Below are 22,008 nucleotides of genomic sequence, written 5' to 3'. Positions count from 1 at the left end.
AGTAACGGTGTCTCAGCGTGTCAATGGGGGATTAACTGCTGTGCAGGAATGAGCGCTGGTGGTGACTGCTGCTGCCATGCCCGACTGAATCATCACGGGGATGTTTTCTTGGATTGTTACAGCCGTCATGACTGATGCTAGCGTCTCCCCCGATGATCCGCTACCAGTTAAGGGCTTTGACCTACCTAATGTGTTGCATGGAAATGGTTAATTTATGTATTTATTTTACTAACAGAGACATTAAACCTGACAATGTCCTTTTGGATGTGAATGGTCATATCCGCCTGGCTGACTTTGGATCGTGTTTGAAGATGAATGATGATGGAACTGTAGGTATTTTTGTTGGAGATTTTCCATTTGGTTTTGGGGTTTGCTTGCAATTAGAAGGGGCTTATTTACATTTTCAGTTTGAGATACAATTAAGAAACCAAGTTTATTAATGTAAATTAAGACGAATGCACTTAGGAGACAGTTGAAATTTTCTATTAAGTTTAAAACATCTTTGTTTTTTATGTTTACAAAAATAATACATATGCCTTCTAAAAGGGGGGTTGTCAGGTTTCCTCAGATCCCTAGGCAGCTAAAAGTGTGCCAGCACAGCAGTGAAAGAGAGGCAGCCCTTGGGTCCTTGCTTAAAATGCCTGCCAGGTAGACAGACCTTAACTGGGTGATGGTGCATTCTTGTTTCCGTCTGGGGTGGGACTTCCTGTCAGCCAGGGGTGTTGCAGATGTAGAAATGGGGGCCTTGATACCCCTGTTCCAAGGGCCGACGGACACTCCCTGCACAGCAGGAGGACCTCCCCGGAGGGGCCGTCGCCAGGAGGCTGGGCTTGGGCCTCAGCTGGACCAGCACGCTGGCTGAGTGGCCTCAAGTGGGGCTGCTGCACCTCACTCAGCTGCTTCCAGCCAGCGGCTTCCAGTGCGTTAGGGAGTCGTCTGCGTTCTCCCTTGCGTCCCTTGTCACAGTTTCAGTGTGAGGTGTTTGGGAGACTTTTCTTCTTTAGAATCTACACATATCATAAAGTCTAATGCAGCTACTTCTCCAGAGGAGAGCAGACCCCCGCCCCGCTTCTTACTGTGAGTTTTCAAGCAGCAGTAAAAGAACCTGTAAAACTGGCATCACTTGACAGCGTTTTCAGATGAGCAAAGCGATTTACTCACTTTCTCTCCACAAAGCCAATCTCTTATTTCTGGAGTCTTGACCACGCGTTGATTGATACGTTGGTGCTGTCCCCGAAGCCAGTCTTGTAACGACGGGAGCAGTGGCCTTGGTCTGAGCTGGAGCGTTGGTCACCTTTCTTACCTGCATGGCACTCCCGTCCCGGTGGCACTCACCCTGCGATAGCTCCCGACAGCTGTTGCCGTGCTGCCCGGTCAGAGCTCCTGAGGACTCCCCGCTGAGTCATTCAGATGGCTCTGGGGCTGGCACCCAGGGAGAGCCTGGTCTTTGTGCAGATGGGCCTTCTGGGTTGTTGTCTCCATGTCCTGCCTGACCCTCAGGCCTGTGGACTCCACGTGCTCTGAGGCCGGTCTGTGACCTCTCAGCCTGCACAGCCCCCTTGCCTTCTCCGGGATGGTTGCCACCTCACCAGTTGTAGCTCTCCATAGAGGTGTTGCTACGTTCAGGTCCATTCCCAGTGCCCCATGTAGGGAGTGTCCAGGCACCCAGCTGGTCCCTGGACCTACTTCCAGACGTTCCTGTTTGGGGGCCAGAGGGTAGGGTGTGGTGAGCAGCCTGGACTTCCCCTGGGAGCATGTTAGAAATGCAGCGTCTTAGAATCTCTGTCTCACAGGTATATGGTGTCCCTGCATGAAGGTCTGAGAAGGGCTGGGCTGATGCACATGGTCCTTGGACCACACTTTGAGCCGCAGTGAGAATGTGTGTCTTTAGTGCCATGTGGAGGCTTGGTGGGCATCTGGGCGTTGAGAGACCCAGCGTGCAAGAGCCCCGCGCCTTCCGGACACTGCCTCCGTTTAGTGCTGTAGCAGCACTTACTTGCATTGAATTTTGAATTCTTAGGTTTTTAAATCATGATCAGGTGCCAGTTTTATTCCATGATGATTTCATCACCTGCTGTCCCTGTTTTAGAGAAAATAATTAGGAATTTGAAAGTAGAGATGCCCTAGGGTTTCCCTTCAACACCAACCGCCCTCTTCCCTAAGGTGCAGTCCTCTGTGGCCGTGGGCACCCCTGACTACATCTCCCCAGAGATCCTGCAGGCGATGGAGGACGGCATGGGCAAGTACGGCCCCGAGTGCGACTGGTGGTCTCTAGGTGTCTGCATGTACGAGATGCTTTATGGAGAAACACCGTTTTATGCAGAATCCCTTGTGGAGACCTATGGAAAGATCATGAACCATGAAGTAAGCTGTTGCATTTCCACACCCTGTTTGTTCTAGTCCCGAGGCGCAGGCCCCAAGGCAAGGAAGGCAGCCTGAGGGGGAGTCACTGGGGAAGAGGGACGGGGTGGAGTAGGCTGGGCAGCCAGACGGGAGTCTGCACAGGCTGCTGACACAGAAGGCTGGGTGGGAGGGGAGGTTCCAAGGATGCTCCTGTTTCCTGGCGGAGGGTGACGGGTTCATCAGGCCAGGATCGCTGCAGGAGAAGCGGGCTTCGGTAGGAAAACGCAGGTACCCGCGGTGCCGTGTGGGGTGGGAATTGCCAGAGAGGGTGGCCCACTGACCACTTTGACCTGTGCGCCTGGATCTACCGGATGCCAGCTCAGACTCTCAACCTGTTTGCCCAGAAGTCAGTTATCATGAACAGGTCACACGTCTCAACATAGTAGCGTTCTTGATCCTATTTCTTTTCCTCTTATTTTTCCCCTTTCCTTTTCCCAGCTGTTCATTTCTCACTTCAACATTGCTTTCTTCTGTTTCCTTCGTTTTCCTGTTTATTATTTCTTCTTCCATCTCATGTTTTTGTCATCTGTATTTTTTCTCCATACTCCTTATCAGATGTCTTTCTAATGCCAGTTTCATCCTTTCTGCCTGTTTGCTTACAGCATTCTTTCCCCCACCTGCTCAGTCATTCACACACCCCAGCAGGGTTCCCACTTGTCTGCCATCTGTCCTGCAGCCCTGTCTCCCTTTATTTGCCCACATAGGGAGCAGATTAACACTAAAGTGGTAAAGGGTCTTCTGTTTAAATCAAAGCAAGTTATACTGTTTTTTAAAAAAACACTTTTCCCAAAGTAGAAATAATTTTTTATTTATAAATTAATATATACTTACTATAAAAACTTCAGACATGCAAAAGTGCATGCAGTAAATAGATGGTGAAAGACACCCCGTATACTTCTCAGCGAGACCTGCTGTTTCCAAGCGCCTGCCGCCTGTGGGGCCTGGCCTAGTGGTCTCTTCGTTCTTTTATTCAGTCTCCACCACAGCCCTGGACAGCAGGGGCGGCTCAGTGCTCAGGCCCACTGTGCCATGGTGGTATGTGGCCTTGTGGACTTAAGCTGGCGTGGGGGGTGGCATTTAGATAAATGGCATCACACCGCATATGGCCGGGGTTTTGGTCATCTTTCTGCTCAGCACGTGGAGGTGGACCTTACTCTCTGTGTATGTGTGCACCATATCTTGTTTTATCAAGTCCCTTTTTGATGAGCATTTAGGTACTTTTCAGTTTTCTTGGTCAGAATAGAATGGCATCATGAACATGTTATGTTTTCTCTTTGGGACCGTTTCTCTAGACTAAATTTTTTGGAAGTGGAACTGCCACAGCTGTTAGCAAAATGCGTTCTGAAAGGCTGTGCCAGTTTCTCTCCCACCCACAGCCTGTTGTCAGCATTCTTTGCCACCTTGATAGGTGAAAATGTATCACTGTTTTAATTTATGTGTAATGTGGTAACAAGTCTGCCATGAGGAAAACCAGCAAGACTTATGATTTTTATGTTTGCCTTTCTGGAATTCGGCTTCATTAGCTTTGGTTGCACTTAGTTACCATGAAATAAAAAGTGACTGTTGCTTTGGAGCTGTTGTTTCTACTCTGTTCCCTGTGATGTCTGTGCACTTTAGATTTTTCTGAGTGTTTTCATCACGTGTCCCCTGATTTGCCCCTTCCCCCTCCAGGAGCGGTTTCAGTTCCCATCCCACGTCACAGATGTGTCCGAGGAGGCGAAAGACCTCATCCAGAGGCTGATCTGCAGCAGGGAGCGCCGGCTGGGACAGAACGGGGTGGAGGACTTCAAGAAGCACGCGTTTTTCCAAGGACTGAACTGGGAAAATATACGAAACCTGGAAGCCCCTTACATCCCGGATGTGAGCAGTCCTTCCGACACGTCCAACTTTGACGTGGATGACGACGTGCTGAGGAACGCTGTAAGTGCAGCGGCCGTCCCTGTGTCGCACCCCAGGGGGTCTGCAGCACACAGGGTTGCTCGCCTTGGAGGCGGCGAATCTTAGAACTGTGCTGGGCTCCAGAAGTTTTGGCAGTTGTCTCAAGAAAATGTACCTTTTATCCCAGCCTACGGCTTGGTCCTTAACATCCCGTTTTTAAAATGATGGGTTACTCAATTTGAGTAAAATGGAGTTATTAAATAGCTGTTTTGTTTTAGAATTCATCAGAATTACTTTTATCTTCATGGCTTTGTACCTTTGCGAAACAGCGTTAGGTACGTTATCACATTAGAACGTCACTTCCGTTGTCACCGCTGCCAGGAGCCCGCCTGCGGCCCCACAGGTAGTACGTGGGCCTCAGGGTTTCCGGTCCTTCTCACTGACCCTGTGCGTGAGGATGTCCGGACTTCCTGCCATCATGTGTGTTCAGCGTGTGCGTGAATGTTTCCTTATGCCTCGGGAAGTCAGGAGTGACCGTGGTGATGGGCCGATTTTGAGTTGCTGATGTTTCAGGTCGTGGGTTTTTCAAGTTGGGATGTGGCCCTGGGACCCATCTGGTGTCTGACCTTTTCTGTCAGGGCCTCTGATGCACTTGTCAGTATACCTTTGGCCTCCAGAGAGTTTTGCTCATATGCTGTAAAACTATTTTGGCGTCATCAAACTCAGCCTTATTAGTCTATACGTGTGTCTTTGTTTGGGGATAGAGAAACTGAGGTTTCAACCAAGTAAAAGAAAAATCTTGATTATTCCCTACAGACTTTTTCTTAATAAAATAAGAGCTGATGTTTAGATGATGTGAGAAAAGTATTATCATTGTTGAAAGGATTTTTCCTGGACTTCAGAGAAACTGTTTCCACACTGCAATTCTCCAGATAAATAACTTTGCTTTTATTTTTAATAGAGAAGGACCCGCATATTGAAAAATAGAGTTTCAGTAAGCCTGTCTAAAATAGTCCACCTTTGGGTTCCAAACCCTGCTTCTGCCTTGGCCTCTGTTTCAGGCCAAGAACCCAGAGCCCAAGCGCCTGCCCCGGGTCCCCCACTCCTCCCTGCCCAGGGTCACGGTGAGTGGGGGTCTTGCCGCTTTAGAAGGTTCACAGTCAGCAGCCTGATCCAAGTTGGACCCGTGCCGTTATGATCATCAGAAGCAGTGGGTTTATCCCCTTAACTGCGTCACGCTTTGGCCCCTGCCAGGAGCGGGAAGTGGACCTGCCGGTACCCGGCCCCACGCAGGTGGCACCGTGGAGGCAACGTTCCAGAAGCGCCCTCCGTTCTCCCCGCTGCACTCTTGAGTTCATCCTGGGGTAATACTTTTTCTCCCTTGTTTGCCATTTGTTTGAACATAATTTCGTTTATGTTGTGTGTGTTCTTGCACAGGAAATATTGCCTCCTGGTTCTCATACGGGCTTTTCTGGATTACATTTGCCATTCATCGGTTTCACATTCACCACGGAAAGGTACGTCAGCATTTATCGCTCAGCAGCACGGCAGGAGCCTTCCCACCGGGGGGCGGGGGTGAGCAGTCCGAGCGCTGAGAGGGCTGTGCTTACGGGGGCGCCGGGTGGCTTTGTCCTTTAGAAGTGCACACCTGGTGCTGCACGTGATGCCATGTATAGCGGGGTCGGCAGACTTTCTCCATAAAGGGCCTGGCAGCACATACTTTAGGCTTTGAGATCTCTGCTGTATACTTTTCTTTTTTAACAACCCATTAAAAACGTAAAAACCATTTTCAACTTATGGGAGGTACAAAAGCAGGCTCGAGAGGATTTGGCCCTCGGGCCATAGTTTGCTGGCGCCTGATCTCTGTAGGCCATCGGCACTGGCAGGATTTGTGCCGATGGGACATCAGTGGCTGCAGTTAGTGGCACGGTGTCCATTCACGCCCGGCTGAGCGCCATCTTCATCAGGGTTCCCACTCGCTTTTGCAGGGCTCTTAGCCACGGCCCCGTCGCTCCCATGGGTGGGGCTGCAGCACAGTCCCCGCCAGAGCTGAGAGCATGAGCGCCACATGTGGCTCCAGCCCCGGGAGCCCCGGCTGGTGTTTGTCTGCGTCAGCCTCTGTCTCGAATGGGCCTCTGGCAGACTTGCGTTGCCGGAGACGCTCTAACTTGCCTTTAAAAGGAAACTGGGCCAAGAAGAGAGGGGTTAGGAAGAAAGGCGGGTAAAATAAAACAAATGGAGCTGCCACGGTGCCTGCAGTGATACAGACTCCTTGCAGAAGAGGTTACTGGTGCCCAAGCTTGTAGAGACTCTTCAGTGTGGATGCCGGAGTTAAACAGCACGTAAGCCCAAGTTATGGCACATGCCTTCCAGCCAAGAAGGAGGCGTTCCAGGGTGTGCTGGGCGTATTGCTTTATTAGCTCCTCTGCAGAGGCGCTAGACCTTCCCACTGCGTTCAGTTCCCTGGGTGCTTATCACACCTGTGGATCCCAGCCCCGTCCCCGCAACCGAGGCTCAGGTGTGTTGGGTTGGGTCCAGGGACCTCCTCCTGGAACGGACCCCGGACCCCGGCAGTGCCAGCCGGCACAGCACCCTCGGGCCACCTTTGAGAAACACCAGCCAGCCCCTCCTGTGAGTGTGTGTGTGCTTGCGTGTGCACGGTGGGTGCCTCGCTGCATGCATTGTAGGGCTCAGAAACGTCCCTGACATCACTGTCACGTTAAATGCAAGAGGAACTAAGTAACCTGTCTCCGAGTTAAGCTCTGATGGAGAGAACCATCCTTGGCCTTAGTCTGTGCGTTGTGAGTCGGCTGGTCGTTGGTGAGGAGCTTATCTGTGCCGGTGAGAATGCTGGAATTGAAGGAACCTTACAGGGTGTTCAGTCTTCGGGGGAAGATGAGCCCCGGAGGGTTGAAGGAACAGTCTCCAGTCAGTGTGGAGCCAGTGTGCCCTCGCCGACTCACTTCGCCGCAGGCCTCCAGGGTGAGCGTCCTGGGAAGCCTCTGCCTGCGCCCAGCCAGGCCCCCCCAGCCCAGCTCCTCGTGCAGAAGGCCTTCTCTTCTCAGTGTCTGGTTGAGTGGGCGCGATGATTTAGAAGTTGTGCTCTGTACTAACACAGCATTGTAAATCAACAGTACTTCAACAAGAAAGAAAGAAATTAACGTCCCCTCCCCTGCAGAGGCAATGTCTCTGACCAGCTCTGAGGGCGTCCCTCTTCGCTGCCCGTTGTCACCCAGTCATTTGCAGGAAGGAAGACTCTTGTCTAATTTTGGCTCCATAAACAATAAAGTCTTTTCACGAGTGTTTTTGTTTGCCAATTTAAAAAGGCTTATCTTTTACCCCAGGAAGTTTTTAAATGCTAATGGAATCACTGTAAATTCTCAGTAGATCAGAAAACCCTGTTGCTTTATTTGCAGCTGTTTTTCTGACCGGGGCTCTCTGAAGAGCATAATGCAGTCCAGTACGTTAACCAAAGACGAGGGTGTGCAGCGGGATTTGGAGAACAGCCTGCAGGTTGAAGCCTATGAGAGGAGGATCCGGAGGCTGGAACAGGAGAGGCTGGAGCTGAGCAGGAAGCTGCAGGGTGAGTGGCAGCGGGGCCTCTGCAGTGGGGTCTGCTTGCCGCTGCCGTGGGCCTGCACTCATGTGTGTCTCTTCCCCAGAGTCCACCCAGACCGTCCAGTCCCTCCACGGCTCGGCCCGGGCCCTGGGCAGTTCAGCCCGGGATAAAGAGATCAAAAAGCTTAACGAAGAAATCGAACGTTTGAAGAACAAAATAGCAGGTAATGTTCTAAAGTCAAACTGCTTAGTCTCTATTCTTGGGCATTCGTCTCTGCCAAGAAAATTTTCAGAGTCCTTTTCATTGGATGGAAAAGCAGGAAAAAAAAAGGTTAAACTTCAGCGAAGAGTTCTGGTGTTTTGCCAGCTTATTTAAAATCATTTCTCCAACTTGCTTAACTAATACTATAATGTTATAGTTACAGCTAGAATCAGTTCTCAATATTTTATGCATAAACTCTCAGAATATTTTGCATTTCTCTCTCTTAATTCTCCTCTTTGTCACTCTGAGACAGAATTGCCATAACTTTCCTTTCTGAAGCTCCCCTCAGTGGCTGTACTCACTTTCCAGTGTTTTAGATGCTGGTTCTGTTGTCACGAGAGTGTGTGTTTTGTGGTTCCTAGGTTATCAGAGCTTCCTGAAGACTCAAGTCACCTTTAAGTCTTAACCCTTTACCTGACACGTGGGTTGCTGCTGCACTTGACTCTCACCTCAGATCAAACCCGAGTCAATTGCCTTCTCTGTTTCCTATCTGGGACCCACTACCCCGATCCGGAAAAGGGCTTCCATTGCGTCCATTACTTACTAAAACCCTCCTGCACCACTCGGCTGCACTGTGCTGGCACACACAGGGAGCAAGGGCGAGGCAGAGAGGCGCATGCCGCCCTGGGGCTCACGGTCCCGGGGAAGGGTGCGTAGACAGAGGGGCAGAGCCAAGTCTGCTGGGTCTGCTCAGGTGTGCAGGCGGCCATGTGCGTGCCTGAGAGAGAATGTCAAAAAAGCCTGGAGGGCATTTGGGATTATTAAATAATTCCCTGTTCAGTAAGTCAGATCACAAAGAGCGTTGGGATTATTAAATAATTCCCTGTCAGTAGATCAGATCACAAAGTTTTGCATGTAAGGGAATACGCTTTCTTTTCTCTTTTGCTCAGATTCAAATAGGCTTGAGCGACAGCTTGAGGACACGGTGACTCTTCGCCAGGAGCACGAGGATTCCACGCATCGACTGAAAGGCCTGGAGAAGCAGTACCGCCTGGTGCGGCAGGAGAAGGAGGATTTCCACAAGGTAGTCAAGAGGCCTTGTTTGTGTGAGAGAGGCTTACGTGATCTTGCAGAGTGTGAGGTTGAGTCCGTGCGTATGTTCGAGGATGTCCAGGCCCCTCGCCTGTGTGCAGATCCTGGCCCCTGCTGCCGAGGCTCACACGGAGCCAAACTGGCGCCCGGTTACCGTGGGGCCAATCGTGGTCGTGGGTGCTCTTCAGCGCCGTGGCTACACGGGCGCACTTTCCGGTCGTTGTCTTTAACCTCGGACATGGGCCTGCTGAGCAGGCAGTATCCCTGTGTGAGGGCTGAGGGTTTTCCCTGCACTGACCCAGTTGGCTTAGGGTGCATGTCTTCACCCGAGCTAGAGTCCCTATCCTTCCTGCCCGGCCTGCAGCTCTGGCAAGGCTTTGCGAAAGAGGCCATAGCTCCTTTATGACATTGATGTTCAGTGAGACACGTCCAGCTGTGTTCAGACAGCAGTATGTTCACACCGGTGAGGGCCGTGTTTCCTAAGGTACACTCGGTTGTTGACCCTGTGGCTGGGGTCTGTTTTCTGAATCGAGCAGGATTTCCGTTCCCCATGGTACCGTACCACCTGCAGGGCTTTGTCTCAGAGGCGCAGGTGGGCTGGAGAAACTTGCAGTGGGCGGGTCCACAGGGGCCTCTCCTCCCTGTGGCGGGAGCTGCCCTGCCAGCCTGCTCAGATCCTGCTGCTTCCAGCCGCAGGCCAGCAGGTGCCACGGTGACCAAGCAGCCCAGTTGTCAAGGGATCGGCTGCAGGGAGCAGATTGTTTTTATACGGTTCTTTACTTTGATTGAAATCTTAAGCACTTCTGTATATAATGTGCTCTTTTCTGATCTGCTGGGTTTAAGTAAGCAGATTGGCGACCAGATTCGTGCTTCAGCTACTTTTGGTGATTGCGTGGATGACACAGGGGAGAGGTCGAAATTCCTGGGCCAGACTTGCCTCTGTGAGCAAGCTGCTCACATCATAGGAGGGTCTCACTGGTCTCAGGTGGGCTTCTTCAGGCTGTGCTGGGACAAACAAAGGGCTTTTTCCAGGAAGGTCAGTTCTCGGGGCTGTGGCTACAGCCTGTAACCAGATCTGCTGTCACTTTAACCCCTTAATACAGTGGAAGACAGCACTTCTCGCCTTCCAGTCCGGTCCTTGTTAGGCAAACGTAAACCATCTGTAATTTAACTCTTTTGTGTTCAGCAATTGATTGAGGCTTCTGAGCGGTTGAAGTCCCAGGCCCGGGAACTGAAAGACGCCCACCAGCAGCGGAAGCTGGCCCTGCAGGAGTTCTCAGAGCTCAACGAGCGCATGGCCGAGCTCCGGTCCCAGAAGCAGAAGGTGTCCCGGCAGCTGCGGGACCGGGAGGAGGAGGTGGAGGCGGCCGTGCAGAAGATGGACGCGCTGAGGCAGGAGGCCCGCAGGGCCGACAAGAGCAGGAAGGAGGTAGCTTCTCGGGGCTTCAGGGGACGCTGGTGGGGCGCCTGGGTGATCCCAGTAAAACAGCTTTGGGAGCTTAGGCTGCGTCACGTAAATCACTTGAAGATACAATGGATCTTAAACTTCACGTGAAGCCAAGTAGCCGCTTTGCTAAGCGTCTGTTTTGTAGCTCTCAGCCCTTGTTCCCTATTTGTGAAGTTATTAAAAGAAGTTCCTGTAGTACTAAAATTTTAAAGCAGAATAGAGGGTATTCACGAACAAGAAATACCATAGAAACACGTCATGATGTGACGCAGCATGGCTTCAGGAGACACGAAGGCTTCTAGGTGCGCAATGCCGCTGCCCCAGAGCAGTGGTCCTGAGGCTGGCTTCGGGATCCTTGACACTCAAAAATCACTGAGGGCCCCGAAGGGCTTTTGTTTGTGTGGTTATAGGTCTTAGTGTTTACCACGTTAGAAATTAAAACTGAAAAAATGTTCAGTATAACAGCAGACTCATTACATGTTAACATAAATAACATTTTTATGAAAAGTGACCAGTTTTTTAAAATATAGTGAGAAGTGTGGCATTTTTAACATGCTTATGCCTTTCTTTAATGTCTGACTTAATAGAAAACACCCGGCTTCTCATATCTCTTTCTCCATTGTCTGGAGTGATACGCTTTTTTGTATAATGTACATGAAGAAAGCCCAGCTCCTAACGTAGGGACTTAGAAGGGGAAGGGCCTTGCAGACCCTAAAAGGGCCTCAGGACCCCACTTTGAACTGCTGCCCGAGATGATTTCAAACGTTCTGCTACCAACAGGCAACATATGGCCCACAACCCTTCCTTTAACATTCTGTTGGGTTTACTCGGTAAACTGAGTGGGAGGGTGAACTGAGTGGGAGGCGCAGAGCATGTGCTCCTGTTCCTTTCATGTCCAGGGCTCTTTGTCCTTCGGCCTCAGAATGCCTATTTGTTTTCTTCTTAGACAGTTGATTTTGCAACCCCAGTACATTTGTAGTTCTAGCCAACTGTAACTCTTTGTAGTGAACCCCTAATTAAGCATGACCATTCCAGTTCTGGGTGAAATGATAACTATGTCTGGGGTTTGCTTTAAAATGATTGGGGAGTAGCCATGCAGCTGAAGCAGGCCCAGGGTGCTACCTCTTGACGCCGGGTCATGGCACATGGGCTTCATTCTACCACTCTATCTACTTTTGTGTATGTTTCAAGTCTTCCATTAAAAAAAAATGAATCTGGGACTTCTCTGGTGGCGCAGTGGTTAAGAATCCGCCCGCCAATGCAGGGGACACAGGTTCAAGCCCTGGCTTGGGAAGATCCCACATGCCGCGGAGCAAATAAGCCCGTGCGCCACAACTACTGAGCCTGCGCTCTGGAGCCCGCGAGCCGCAACTGCTGAGCCCGCGAGCCACAACTACTGAAGCCCACACGCCTAGAGCCCGTGTTCCACAACAACAGAAGCCACCGCAATGAGAAGCCCACGCACTGCAACAAAGAGTAGCCCCTGCTCGCCACAACTAAAGAAAGCCCCGCGGGCAGCAACGAAGACCCAACACAGCCAAAAATAAATAAGTAAAATTAAAAAACAAACAAAAAAAAAAACCCCGAATGTATATCCTACAGTATTGGAGTATTTGTTTTCACAAACTGGTATCTTTTCTTGAAATACAGTTTCAAAGTATCAATTTAAATTAGAATTTAAACTTGTTTTATTACTAAACAGCCATTCCAGTTAAGTCCTGAAGTGTATTTCTCAGCCTTTACTTTGTGATCAAAATCTGATGAAGAGCGAAGAATTACCCAGAGTTCCTTCTGGGTAAAGGTCTAGCTGCCGCAGTGGAGCTGGTTTGTGTTGATAAAAAGCGCTGTTCTCCTTCCTTAGCTGGAAGCTCAGCTCGAGGACGCCGTGGCCGAGGCCTCCAAGGAGCGCAAGCTGCGTGAGCACAGCGAGAACTTCTCCAAGCAAATGGAAAGTGAGCTTGAAGCCCTCAAGGTAGTGCTCGGTGAGGTCTTCATTCTTACTGAGAGAGCAGACTCTTATCCTTAGCGGTTGCCAGGCGGGAGTCACCTTAAATGATGCGATTGTCGGGGCTCCAACAAGACCTGGCGTGGGGCGGGGGCGGCGGGGGGCCGGGAACGCGATGTAAAGCTTATGGGAGCTTCTCACCTTTAAAAACCGGGTTCCTTCGTTTCTTTCCTGTGTAAATGTTTCCGGCAGTCTAGAGCCAGCCCTAGCAAACGGACGCCTCATGCTTTCTCTGTGTCTGGGGTTTCTAAATTCGGTGGAGTCAGTTTCTGTAAAAGCTTACAGCCCGTGTCCTGCTGCTGACAGTGGAAGAGCCGGGCTGATGGCCTGGGGCCCTCGTCCAGGGCCAGAGGGCAGTGGGGTGGCTGGGGAGGGGCGGGGGAGGGCTGTAGTGGCTCCTCATGGGCTTGGCGAGACTTCAGATCCGGGACTCCACTTTCTGAGCCTGGGTTTCCTCATCTGTGAAATGCAGACGATGGGTCTTCTCTCGCCCTCACACCTGGCCCGTCCCCCCAGTACACATCCCTGAGGTGTCAGCTTCTCCCCGTCGTATTTGCTTCCACGGGCAACACCTTTTGCCCGGACTCGGCGGCCTGTGACTGCATCTCCCCATCCCTTTCTGTGCCCTTTGCAGTCTACTCTCCACACAGCAGCTCGTTACACCAAAGTCAAAGCTCGTCACGTTGTTAATGCCCTCTGATGGCTTCCCGCAGCGCTCGAATAACCCTGACCTCCTCCCTCGTGCCCCCCAATTCCTCCTGTTCTTCAGACACTTGCAACTTGTCCCCCGACTCCCCTCACTCAGTGCCTCTGCCCTGGCTGAGCCCCCGCCTCCCCCGTGATGAAGACCTTCCTAGCCTGATGGCTCACTTCCCACGTTACCACCCCGTGTGACCCTGTTAGCAGGAGGGTGCCTGGCACACAGTCAGCCCTCCAGAGAATATTGTTGCGTGAATGAACGGACGGTGTGAGGAGACCTTGAGAACCATTCGTGTCAGAGTGTGAGACGGGGCCTCTGGGTCTCAGGCAGATCTGGGCTCACCCCTCCCAGGGCAGACACACACACACACCCGCCCCCACCAAAGCCTGCCCTGCAGCTGTTAGAAGGATCGGTGTCTGTCGGCAGGGCAGAGGAAGAAGCACTTGCAAATGTCTGTCGTGGTCGGGGTGATGCCTGAGCCTCGAGGAGGGCGCAGAGATTTGTAATTTATTCCAACCTTTATCTTCAGATGAAGCAAGGAGGCCGTGGGCCAGGTGCCGCCTTAGAACATCAGCAGGAGATTTCCAAGATAAAATCTGAGCTTGAGAAGAAAGTCCTGTTTTATGAAGAGGAATTGGTGAGACGCGAGGCCTCCCACGTGCTGGAGGTGAAGAATGTGAAGAAAGAGGTGCACGACTCTGAAAGCCAGCAGCTGGCCCTGCAGAAGGAGGTCCTGGTGCTGAAGGACAAGTTAGAGAAGTCCAAACGTGAGCGGTGAGTCCGCACAGCCCCGCGGCGTGGAGGCCTTGCGGCTGCGCCGGGCCCGGGGAGGAGCGTTGGCAAAGTCAGGAACCCCTAAAACCTCTCCCGCCTTCTCAGGCACAGTGAGATGGAGGAGGCCGTGGGCACAGTCAAAGACAAGTACGAACGAGAAAGGGCGATGCTGCTTGAGGAAAACAAGAAATTGACTGCAGAAAACGAAAAGGTGATTTAAAGGATCTGAACCGTCACTTTGTGGATGCTGTCATTTTTTCGTTCTTGAGTCTTAGAAGTTTGGTGTTTTAAGTATTTTAATTTTTAAGTGAAGTAATAATATGTTTGATCTTTTAAGTGGGATGTTTTCATTTGGTTACAAGCTGCTAATTACCTGAAACCAGTAGCTCTAATCACTTTGATGTTAAGATTTGTATTGAAACGTGACTTAAGTTTGATATGATCAAAAAGTCCACATTGGAAACTTCGTTTGGGAAACTCTCATAACGATTAAAGAAAACTTTCAGAATTCAAAAGGACTTGGAGTTTTCATAATGCTGAGGATGCCCAGTAACGAGTTGTGTGTTACAATTGTTTAATTTCAGCTTTGTTCCTTTGTGGATAAACTCACAGCTCAGAACAGACAGCTGGAGGATGACCTGCAGGATCTGGCAGCCAAGAAGGAGTCGGTTGCCCACTGGGAAGCCCAGATCGCGGAAATCATTCAGTGGTGCGTGCACGGCGAGCCCCGCGGTGCGGCCCAGCGGGCGCCCCCACCGTGGTTCCCAGCTGCCACCCCTCCTTTACACCTCGTGTGGCGTCTCTGAGCTCTAAGCCTACAGGTCTCGCCTGTGTCCCCCAGATCGGTACCGTCTGGGGGCAGCAGTTCTGTCCAGTGATCATGACATTGGACTGAAGGTGGAGAAACAGCACCACCAAGCCCCCGAGGGTGTGGGTCGCGCTGGCCCCCGCCCCGCATGTCCTGGCTGAAACGGAGGCAGAGCTTCTGGGAAGCACGGCTGCACGATGGCCCAGGAGCCCCAGAGAGCTAGCTGGGACTGGCCTCCCCTAACAGGGTGTGGGCTCGTCACGGGAGATGGGGGGGTGACATGGCATTGGGCCACCGTGTCCTGAGGAGGGGTGGTGGGCGCCTCTGGCTCACGGGATGGCTGTTCCCCTCCAGGGTCAGCGACGAGAAGGATGCCCGGGGCTATCTTCAGGCCTTGGCTTCGAAGATGACCGAAGAACTTGAGGCGCTGAGGAGCTCCAGCCTGGGGTCAAGGACACTGGTAGGTCTGGGTCTGAAGTGCGCACTTCTGTTGCTGGGGGATCATAGGTGGCTCCAAATGTGAACGTGCAGGTAATTCAGTGATGTGGGAGGCTTCTGTGTGCCCGGCATCTTGTCGGGCGCCGGGAGATCACAGATTACTTTGATACCATTCATTCATTTAGCAAATCACTGTTGAGTAGCAGGCTCTGTGGTGCAGTCTTAACTTAGCAGGATGGGATTCCGCCGTCGAGGAGGTTTGCTTTATTAGTGTGTAGGTCTGTCCGTCTGTCCAGCAGCCTGTGTGACTCTGAGCGCTGGGCTGGTGGTGCTGCTCCCCATGCAGCAGCTCGCGCCCCCTTCTCTCCTCCACCATTTACCCTTGTTAAAATACGCATGTGTGAGTTACTTTGTGAATAATTCACAAAGTCAGAGTAAAGGTGAAGAGGAGCAAAACTTCATTAGGATTCTGGCTAGAATTAAACTTAGTGAACGCACAGTTTTATTCCATGTTTTCCTGGTTTGAAGGTATATTTACCAAGGTGGGGGGGCCAGTACTTTCGGGCGGACTGAACTGCTGGCCCCCATCCCACAGGGCCTGGAGCACGTGCGGCTTGTAGACGCTGAACCTCAGGAGTCCGTCTCTGATAGGTTCCAGCTCATCCTTGACCTCTCACTCTTCTTGCGCTTCCGTCACCAAAACACAATACATTTTTAATTTTGTTTTTATTTATTTATTTTTGGCTGTGTTGGCTCTTCGTTGCTGCGTGCGGCCTTTCTCTAGTTGAGGTGAGCAGGGGCTACTCTTGGTTGTGGTGTGCGGGCTTCTCTTGTTGTGGAGCATGGGCTCTAGGCGTGCAGGCTTCAGTAGTTGTGGCTCTAGAGCGCAGGCTCAGTAGTTGTGGCGCACGGGCTTAGTTGCTCCACGGCATGTGGGATCTTCCCGGACCAGGGCTCGAACCTGTGTCCCCTGCATCGGCAGGTGGATTCTTAACCACTGTGCCACCAGGAATGTCCAGAACACAATACTTTTGAAAACATGGACAGCTCATAATTTTATTGAAAGAAAAACTACCACTGTGTTCTTCGCTCCATGATTGGAAAACATTTTTATTTTTACATTTATAAACACCAATTAGAATGAGTAGTACATTTCTTTGTTTCTGTTTTTCTTTTCTCCCAGTCATGTTCACAAGTACACTGGCGTTTATAAACTGCATGAAATAAAGGTTGTGCGCAAACCTTATAAAAGACGAAAGAATACGTCCTTTTAGCAAAATGGGCTTGTTGAGATTTTTAATTTACTTATTAATTTTTGTCTGCGTTGGGTCTTCGTTGCTATGCGCGGGCTTTCTCTAGTTGGGGCGAGCAGAGGCTACTCTTCATTGTGGTGTGGTGGCTTCTCTTGTGGCAGAGCACGGGCTCTAGGCACACAGGCTTCAGTAGTTTTGGCATGTGGGCTCCAGTAGTTGTGGCTCGCAGGCTCTAGAGCACAGACTCAGTAGTTGTGGCGCATGGGCTTAGTTGCTCCACGGCATGTGGGATCTTCCCGGACCAGGGATTGAACCCGTGTCCCCTGCGTTGGCAGGCAGATTCTTAACCGCTGCACCACCAGGGAAGCCCCCGTTGAGATTTTTGTTGCAAAATACAGTGTAGATAGTTCTTCGTGTTGAAGGACTAACTGGATGAGAATGTCCTTAGAAGTGTGTTGTCTGTTCACTTATCCATTCTTGAGGAAGTTCCCCTAGGATGTGGTCCCCTGAGCCTTCTCTCAGCTTATCCGTCCCGCTGTCACCACTAGATGGAGCCCTGCCCGCTCCTCCGTACCCTCTTCTGCTTGTGAGCCATCTCTCTCACTCCGTTTTCTCCTCTTTCTTGTTATGGAGGAAAAATGAAGAATTCTTAACTGTATTCAGTGACAGCCTTAAAAAAAAGTCTGCAAGATAATCTCTTCAGACTTCTCTTATGCTCTTGAAAGTCGGTGAGATACATTAGGCAGCTCAGTAAGAAAATGGAAGAATGCTGTCCTCAAGCTGGTTTATTTCACTGTGGCTTCAACCTTCTAGGTCATTACATCATTCTTCCTTCCTGTTATTATTTTAGTCTTTTGTCATAGGTAGGAATAATTGATGAGTATCGGCATAGTTACTAAGATGATGAAATAGCAAAACGTTTCAAGACGTAGGAGAAATAAGATAGCTGTGATCCTAGAATGTAACTTAAGTTTGTAACAGAGCAGTGGGGCCATGTAGAGGTTACACTACAGGGTCGGCTTTATTCTTAAAGGAAAACCGTAAAGTTTATTCTTTAGAAGACCTCTGAGAAAAAAGTCACAAAACTAAAACTGGATCCCATGGACTTTAACATCTGAGAGTTGATACTTAAATATAATAAAAGCTTAAGATTAAAAGAAGGTGAATTACTTATTTGTTAGCATTAATTTTGTTAAACAAGTAAATAGCTTAAGAATCTGTTTTTAACATTTGAACTGATCTCTACAGGATCCCCTTTGGAAAGTTCGCCGTAGCCAGAAGCTGGACATGTCTGCACGCCTGGAACTGCAGTCAGCTCTAGAGGCCGAGATCCGGGCCAAACAGCTCGTCCAGGAGGAGCTGAGGAAGGTCAAGGACATGAATCTCTCCTTTGAAAGGTGCCTGCGGGGCCTTGGGCCACCCGGGGGCGGGCACTTAGTCGGTGTTCAGTTAGACCTAGGTGCACGGGTATGTGTGAGCACTTCACCTCCTGGGGGCTGTGCTTATTAGTGTTTTAAGGAAAAAAATGAGAGCATGAGAGTCTGCAGTTTTGAAGTGTATGAACAGGGGTACTTGTCGTGCCTGCCCTGCCACTTTCCCAGGCACCTGGATTAAACACCCTCCCCGCCCCGCCCCCCAACATCTTGACACTCTCTGAGCCAGCACAGAGATTACCTGGGCTCTGGGCACTTAAAGCTGTTTATTTTTTATTTTAGCAAACTAAAGGATTCCGAAGCCAAGAACAGAGAATTATTAGAAGAAATGGAAATTTTGAAGAAGAAGATGGAAGAAAAGTTTAGAGCAGATACTGGTAAATTAGAATCAACGCGTCTGAATTTTTTTTTTTTAATTTATTTTTGGCTGCATTGGGTCTTCGTTGCTGTGCACAGGCTTTTCTCTAGTTGCTGAGAGCGGGGGCTACTCTTCATTGCAGTGCGTGGGCTTCTCATTCCAGTGGCTTCTCATTGTTGCAGAGCACAATGGGCTTCAGTAGTTGTGGCTTGCAGCACGTGGCCTTCAGTAGTTGTGGCTCACGGGCTCTAGAGCGCAGGCTCAGTAGTTGTGGCGCACGGGCTTAGTTGCTCCACAGCATGTGGGATCTTCCCGGACCAGGGCTCGAACCCGTGTTCCCTGCATCGGCAGGTGGATTCTTAACCACTGCGCCACCCAGGGAAGCCCCTGAATGATTTAAATATAAACCTTTTTTAATGAAATGGTTTTATTTTACATTTCATTTCTTTTAGGTTTAATAGTTTTTAGTTACATAAAGAAAGCACTTAGCATAATTCCAAAGTCCAAATTCTGAAGTAGAGTTTGTTCAAAGATGCCTTCTCCAAAAGTAGCCACAGTTTTTGGTTTATTCTTCCTTTGTTTCACCTTGCAAATATAAAGCAAGTACCTGTACCTGTATAATTAGACAGTTGTGTCCCCCATGACTTCACAAAGGCCTGCCCTGCTCTGTTCCGTGCTCAGGCGAGGCCACAGCCCTCAGCTGGTCCCGGACCCTTCGCCCAGCACAGCGCAGCCCCCTGCTGGGTGTTGGGCTGTTCTGGTCTCTTGCTATCACAGAGTGCTGCGGTGAGTAGCCGTGTGCATATAGCGTTTCCTATTTCTGTCCGTGCATCTTGGGGATAGGTTTCCAGAAGTGGGATTGCCAGTCAGAGGTTAAGCATGCATACACTTAGCCTCAGCAGTGCTGGATTCTGCTCCGAAGCTTGTGCATTGGTGTCTCCGCCACAGTGCAGGCGAGCGTTCCTGCCCCAGAGCCCCGCCTACAAAGTGTGATCTTACTCTGAATGGGTGAGAAGTAGCACCACATTTGCATTTTTTCTTACTATGAGCCAGACTGCACACCTTTCCATGTGTTTGAGGGCTGTTTGTATTTCTTATTCTGGTGACTTATGTATCTGTGTTTTCTGCCCATTTTTTATAATTCAGGTTGTGGCTTTCTCTTAATTTTTAGAAGCTTTCTATATATTGAGGACTAGAACCTTTTGTTTGACAGAAGTTGCAAATAGTTTTCCTAGTTTGTCTTCGTTTATGATGGTTTTTTGCTATTGTTGTTTTTGTTTTGCCAAGCGTAAGGTATTTTTATTGTTGTTTTTTAAATTTTTGTGTGTCAAATTTATCAGTTTTTTCCCTTTTTTGAGTTACAGGGCAGTACCCCCATGTCCCCAGTTGCTCAAGTAATTCGCCCATGTCTTCTTTTGATGCTTGCATAGTCTCACTTTTAACATTTAGATTACTGACTTATCTGGAATTTACTATGACGTACAGTTTGAGGGGCGGACCCCGTTTTATCTTTCTCCTGTGGCTAGTTAGTTGTCCAGTACCAGTTATTAAAAAGTTCCCCTCGCTACTGATTTCAGATGTGGGTCTTACCATAGCTGAGATTTCATTACCATGGGCGCGGGGGCTCTTCCTGGATTTTCTCCCCTGCTCATTGTCCATGGGCAATGCCCCCCGATTCTAATTAGAGACGCTTCAATGAATCTGCTTGAGCATCTGGTAGGTCTCCTCCCCCCACCGCCCCCTCATTTTTAGAGATTTCCGGATAGTCTTCCTCGGTTACTCTCTCCGATTCATCATTAACTGACAGAATTGATATCTCGGTGACCCTGAGTCTTTGCATCTTAAGTTTTTACCTTGACTAGTCCCGTTCTGTTCTCACAGGACTCAAGCTTCCAGAGTTTCAGGATTCCATTTTTGAGTACTTCAACACCGCACCCCTTGCGCACGATCTGACGTTTAGAGTAAGTAATTATGTTTTTACAGTGGCAGGTGAATTGATGAAAAGTTAGAAATCAGGTACTGTGATTTGACTGCCTGCAGGGCCGCAAACCCACAGTACACTGGCCCCGGGCAGTTTAGCTCAGCTGTGCCGATCCTGCAATTGACCAGGGGCTAAACGTGTACGGTTGGAAGCAGTTAGGGTGTTTGAGGCGTTCACAGAGAGGCCCCTCAAGTTAGGTGGAGGGTAAGAGAGTGCTTGGCACCTTCCGGGAGGAAGTCCACACCGGCCTCTGCCTGCGTGCTGAATATTCCAGGCAGTTTTTAAACCACAGGCTCTCACGGTGAAGAACGAGCTGGTCGTGTTCCTGTTGCAGTACGGTACAGCCTTGCCGGGGCGGAGGTGGCTGGCTTGCAAGAGTAGTCCGGCCCAGGCCCCTGCTGCGGTCCTGGTGCTGGAGTCCATCGCCTCTGCTCAGGGAGGCCCGCCCCGCACAGGAGGAACCCAGAGCAGCCCCTCCAGCTCCGGGAGTGGCTGCTGGTCTGAGTGGGTCCCGCCTCCCTCCTCTTCAGCTGTGCGTTCTTCACATCAGTCTGTGGAGGCAGGACGGTCTCTGCAAAACTGCTGGGACGGGCCCTTGCCAGCAGCCCCATAAAGCAAGCCGCAACGGGAAACTAGTGAAAGGAAATCTCATCAATGGGACTTCTGATGTGTGAAAGGAAATCTCATCAATGGGACTTCTGATGTGTTTGCCGTTGCTTTTGTTTTCTAACTTTTTATTAGAAAATTTTAAGCCTGTGGGAAAGTTGAAAGAATAGTACAGGGAACATACGTGTCTCTCACCTGGCATGTTGCTGCCCTTGCTTTCTCTCCCTCACTCTCCACATGCACATGGACCTTTTTCCCCTGAGCTATTTGAGTGTGGGTTGCAGGCATCATGACCCCTAATACACTCAGTACTCCAGCGTTTCTTTCCTGAGTTGAAGACGTTCCCCTGCGTATCCACAGTGCCGTCACCACGCAGCGATGGTTTGCACTGATGCCGCAGCGCACAGCTGCCTTCCCTCCAGCTCAGGAGCCAGAGCTCGTGTCCCTCTGGTCTCTTCTAATCTGGAGCCGTGCCCCTGTCCCCCCCACCCCCCACTTTGTGTTTTATAGCATTGATGTTCTTGTAGTGTCCAGACCAGTTCTCTTGTAGAAGGCCTCCACTCTTCCTCTCGATTAGATGTGGGTTGAACATCTTGATGTGAACTCTGCTCGGGAGATGGTGTGTTCTCCCCGTGAGCGGAGGCCAGTTTGCTCAGCACCGGGGACGCTAAGCTTCTTGACCCTTAGGTGGAGGTGGTATCTGCCAGACCAGACCCCACCCCGGGAAGGGCCCTGGGAGCAATCAGCGGTCACCGTGGGTTAGCGGACGACCGTGATCCTTGCCTAGATCAGTTGTTAGGAAATCCAGGCGGATCTGTATTGCCGCCACCATTCTGGGCACACACCTGTTTACATTCACCTGTCAAGAGGGTTTTTTTAATCAAATTTGTGATGCTGCCTTTTCCCTGAAGTCCTCACTTTTTAAGAGGTAAATACATGCAACCGTTCACAACCCGTGGTACGTGCAGAACCTGCCGCTACTCAGCCTGGTGCCTCCTCCTGGCCCTGCACGGCCAGACACCGTCGTCGGGGCAGATACAGACTCCCGAGAAGCAAAGACTGGGGTTGTTTT

The 22,008-nt window shown here is 50.4% G+C and overlaps 1 protein-coding gene across 2 annotated transcripts in view; it reads left to right on the top strand.

Annotated features, from left to right (window-relative positions):
- Window positions 1–22,008, top strand: part of CDC42BPB (CDC42 binding protein kinase beta) — a 69,761-nt gene that overhangs the window by 27,093 nt on the left and 20,660 nt on the right. For both annotated transcript variants that reach the window (XR_003005044.1, XM_024758820.1), the window contains exons 5-20: window positions 236–329; window positions 2,164–2,364; window positions 4,075–4,323; window positions 5,719–5,798; window positions 7,698–7,864; window positions 7,944–8,063; window positions 8,992–9,125; window positions 10,320–10,562; window positions 12,442–12,552; window positions 13,815–14,059; window positions 14,165–14,270; window positions 14,644–14,768; window positions 15,222–15,327; window positions 17,807–17,955; window positions 18,274–18,368; window positions 20,231–20,310. Coding sequence is in view for 1 of the 2 variants with exons in the window: in XM_024758820.1 (XP_024614588.1) it covers window positions 236–329; window positions 2,164–2,364; window positions 4,075–4,323; window positions 5,719–5,798; window positions 7,698–7,864; window positions 7,944–8,063; window positions 8,992–9,125; window positions 10,320–10,562; window positions 12,442–12,552; window positions 13,815–14,059; window positions 14,165–14,270; window positions 14,644–14,768; window positions 15,222–15,327; window positions 17,807–17,955; window positions 18,274–18,368; window positions 20,231–20,310 (2,305 nt within the window). In the remaining variant the exon portion in view is untranslated. The remainder of the gene's footprint in view (window positions 1–235; window positions 330–2,163; window positions 2,365–4,074; window positions 4,324–5,718; window positions 5,799–7,697; window positions 7,865–7,943; window positions 8,064–8,991; window positions 9,126–10,319; window positions 10,563–12,441; window positions 12,553–13,814; window positions 14,060–14,164; window positions 14,271–14,643; window positions 14,769–15,221; window positions 15,328–17,806; window positions 17,956–18,273; window positions 18,369–20,230; window positions 20,311–22,008) is intronic.

This window comes from Neophocaena asiaeorientalis, unplaced genomic scaffold (assembly GCF_003031525.2).
Source record: "Neophocaena asiaeorientalis asiaeorientalis breed wild unplaced genomic scaffold, Neophocaena_asiaeorientalis_V1.1 scaffold476, whole genome shotgun sequence".
NCBI classification, from domain to species: domain Eukaryota; kingdom Metazoa; phylum Chordata; class Mammalia; order Artiodactyla; family Phocoenidae; genus Neophocaena; species Neophocaena asiaeorientalis.
This window is presented reverse-complemented; position numbering and strand designations above follow the sequence as displayed.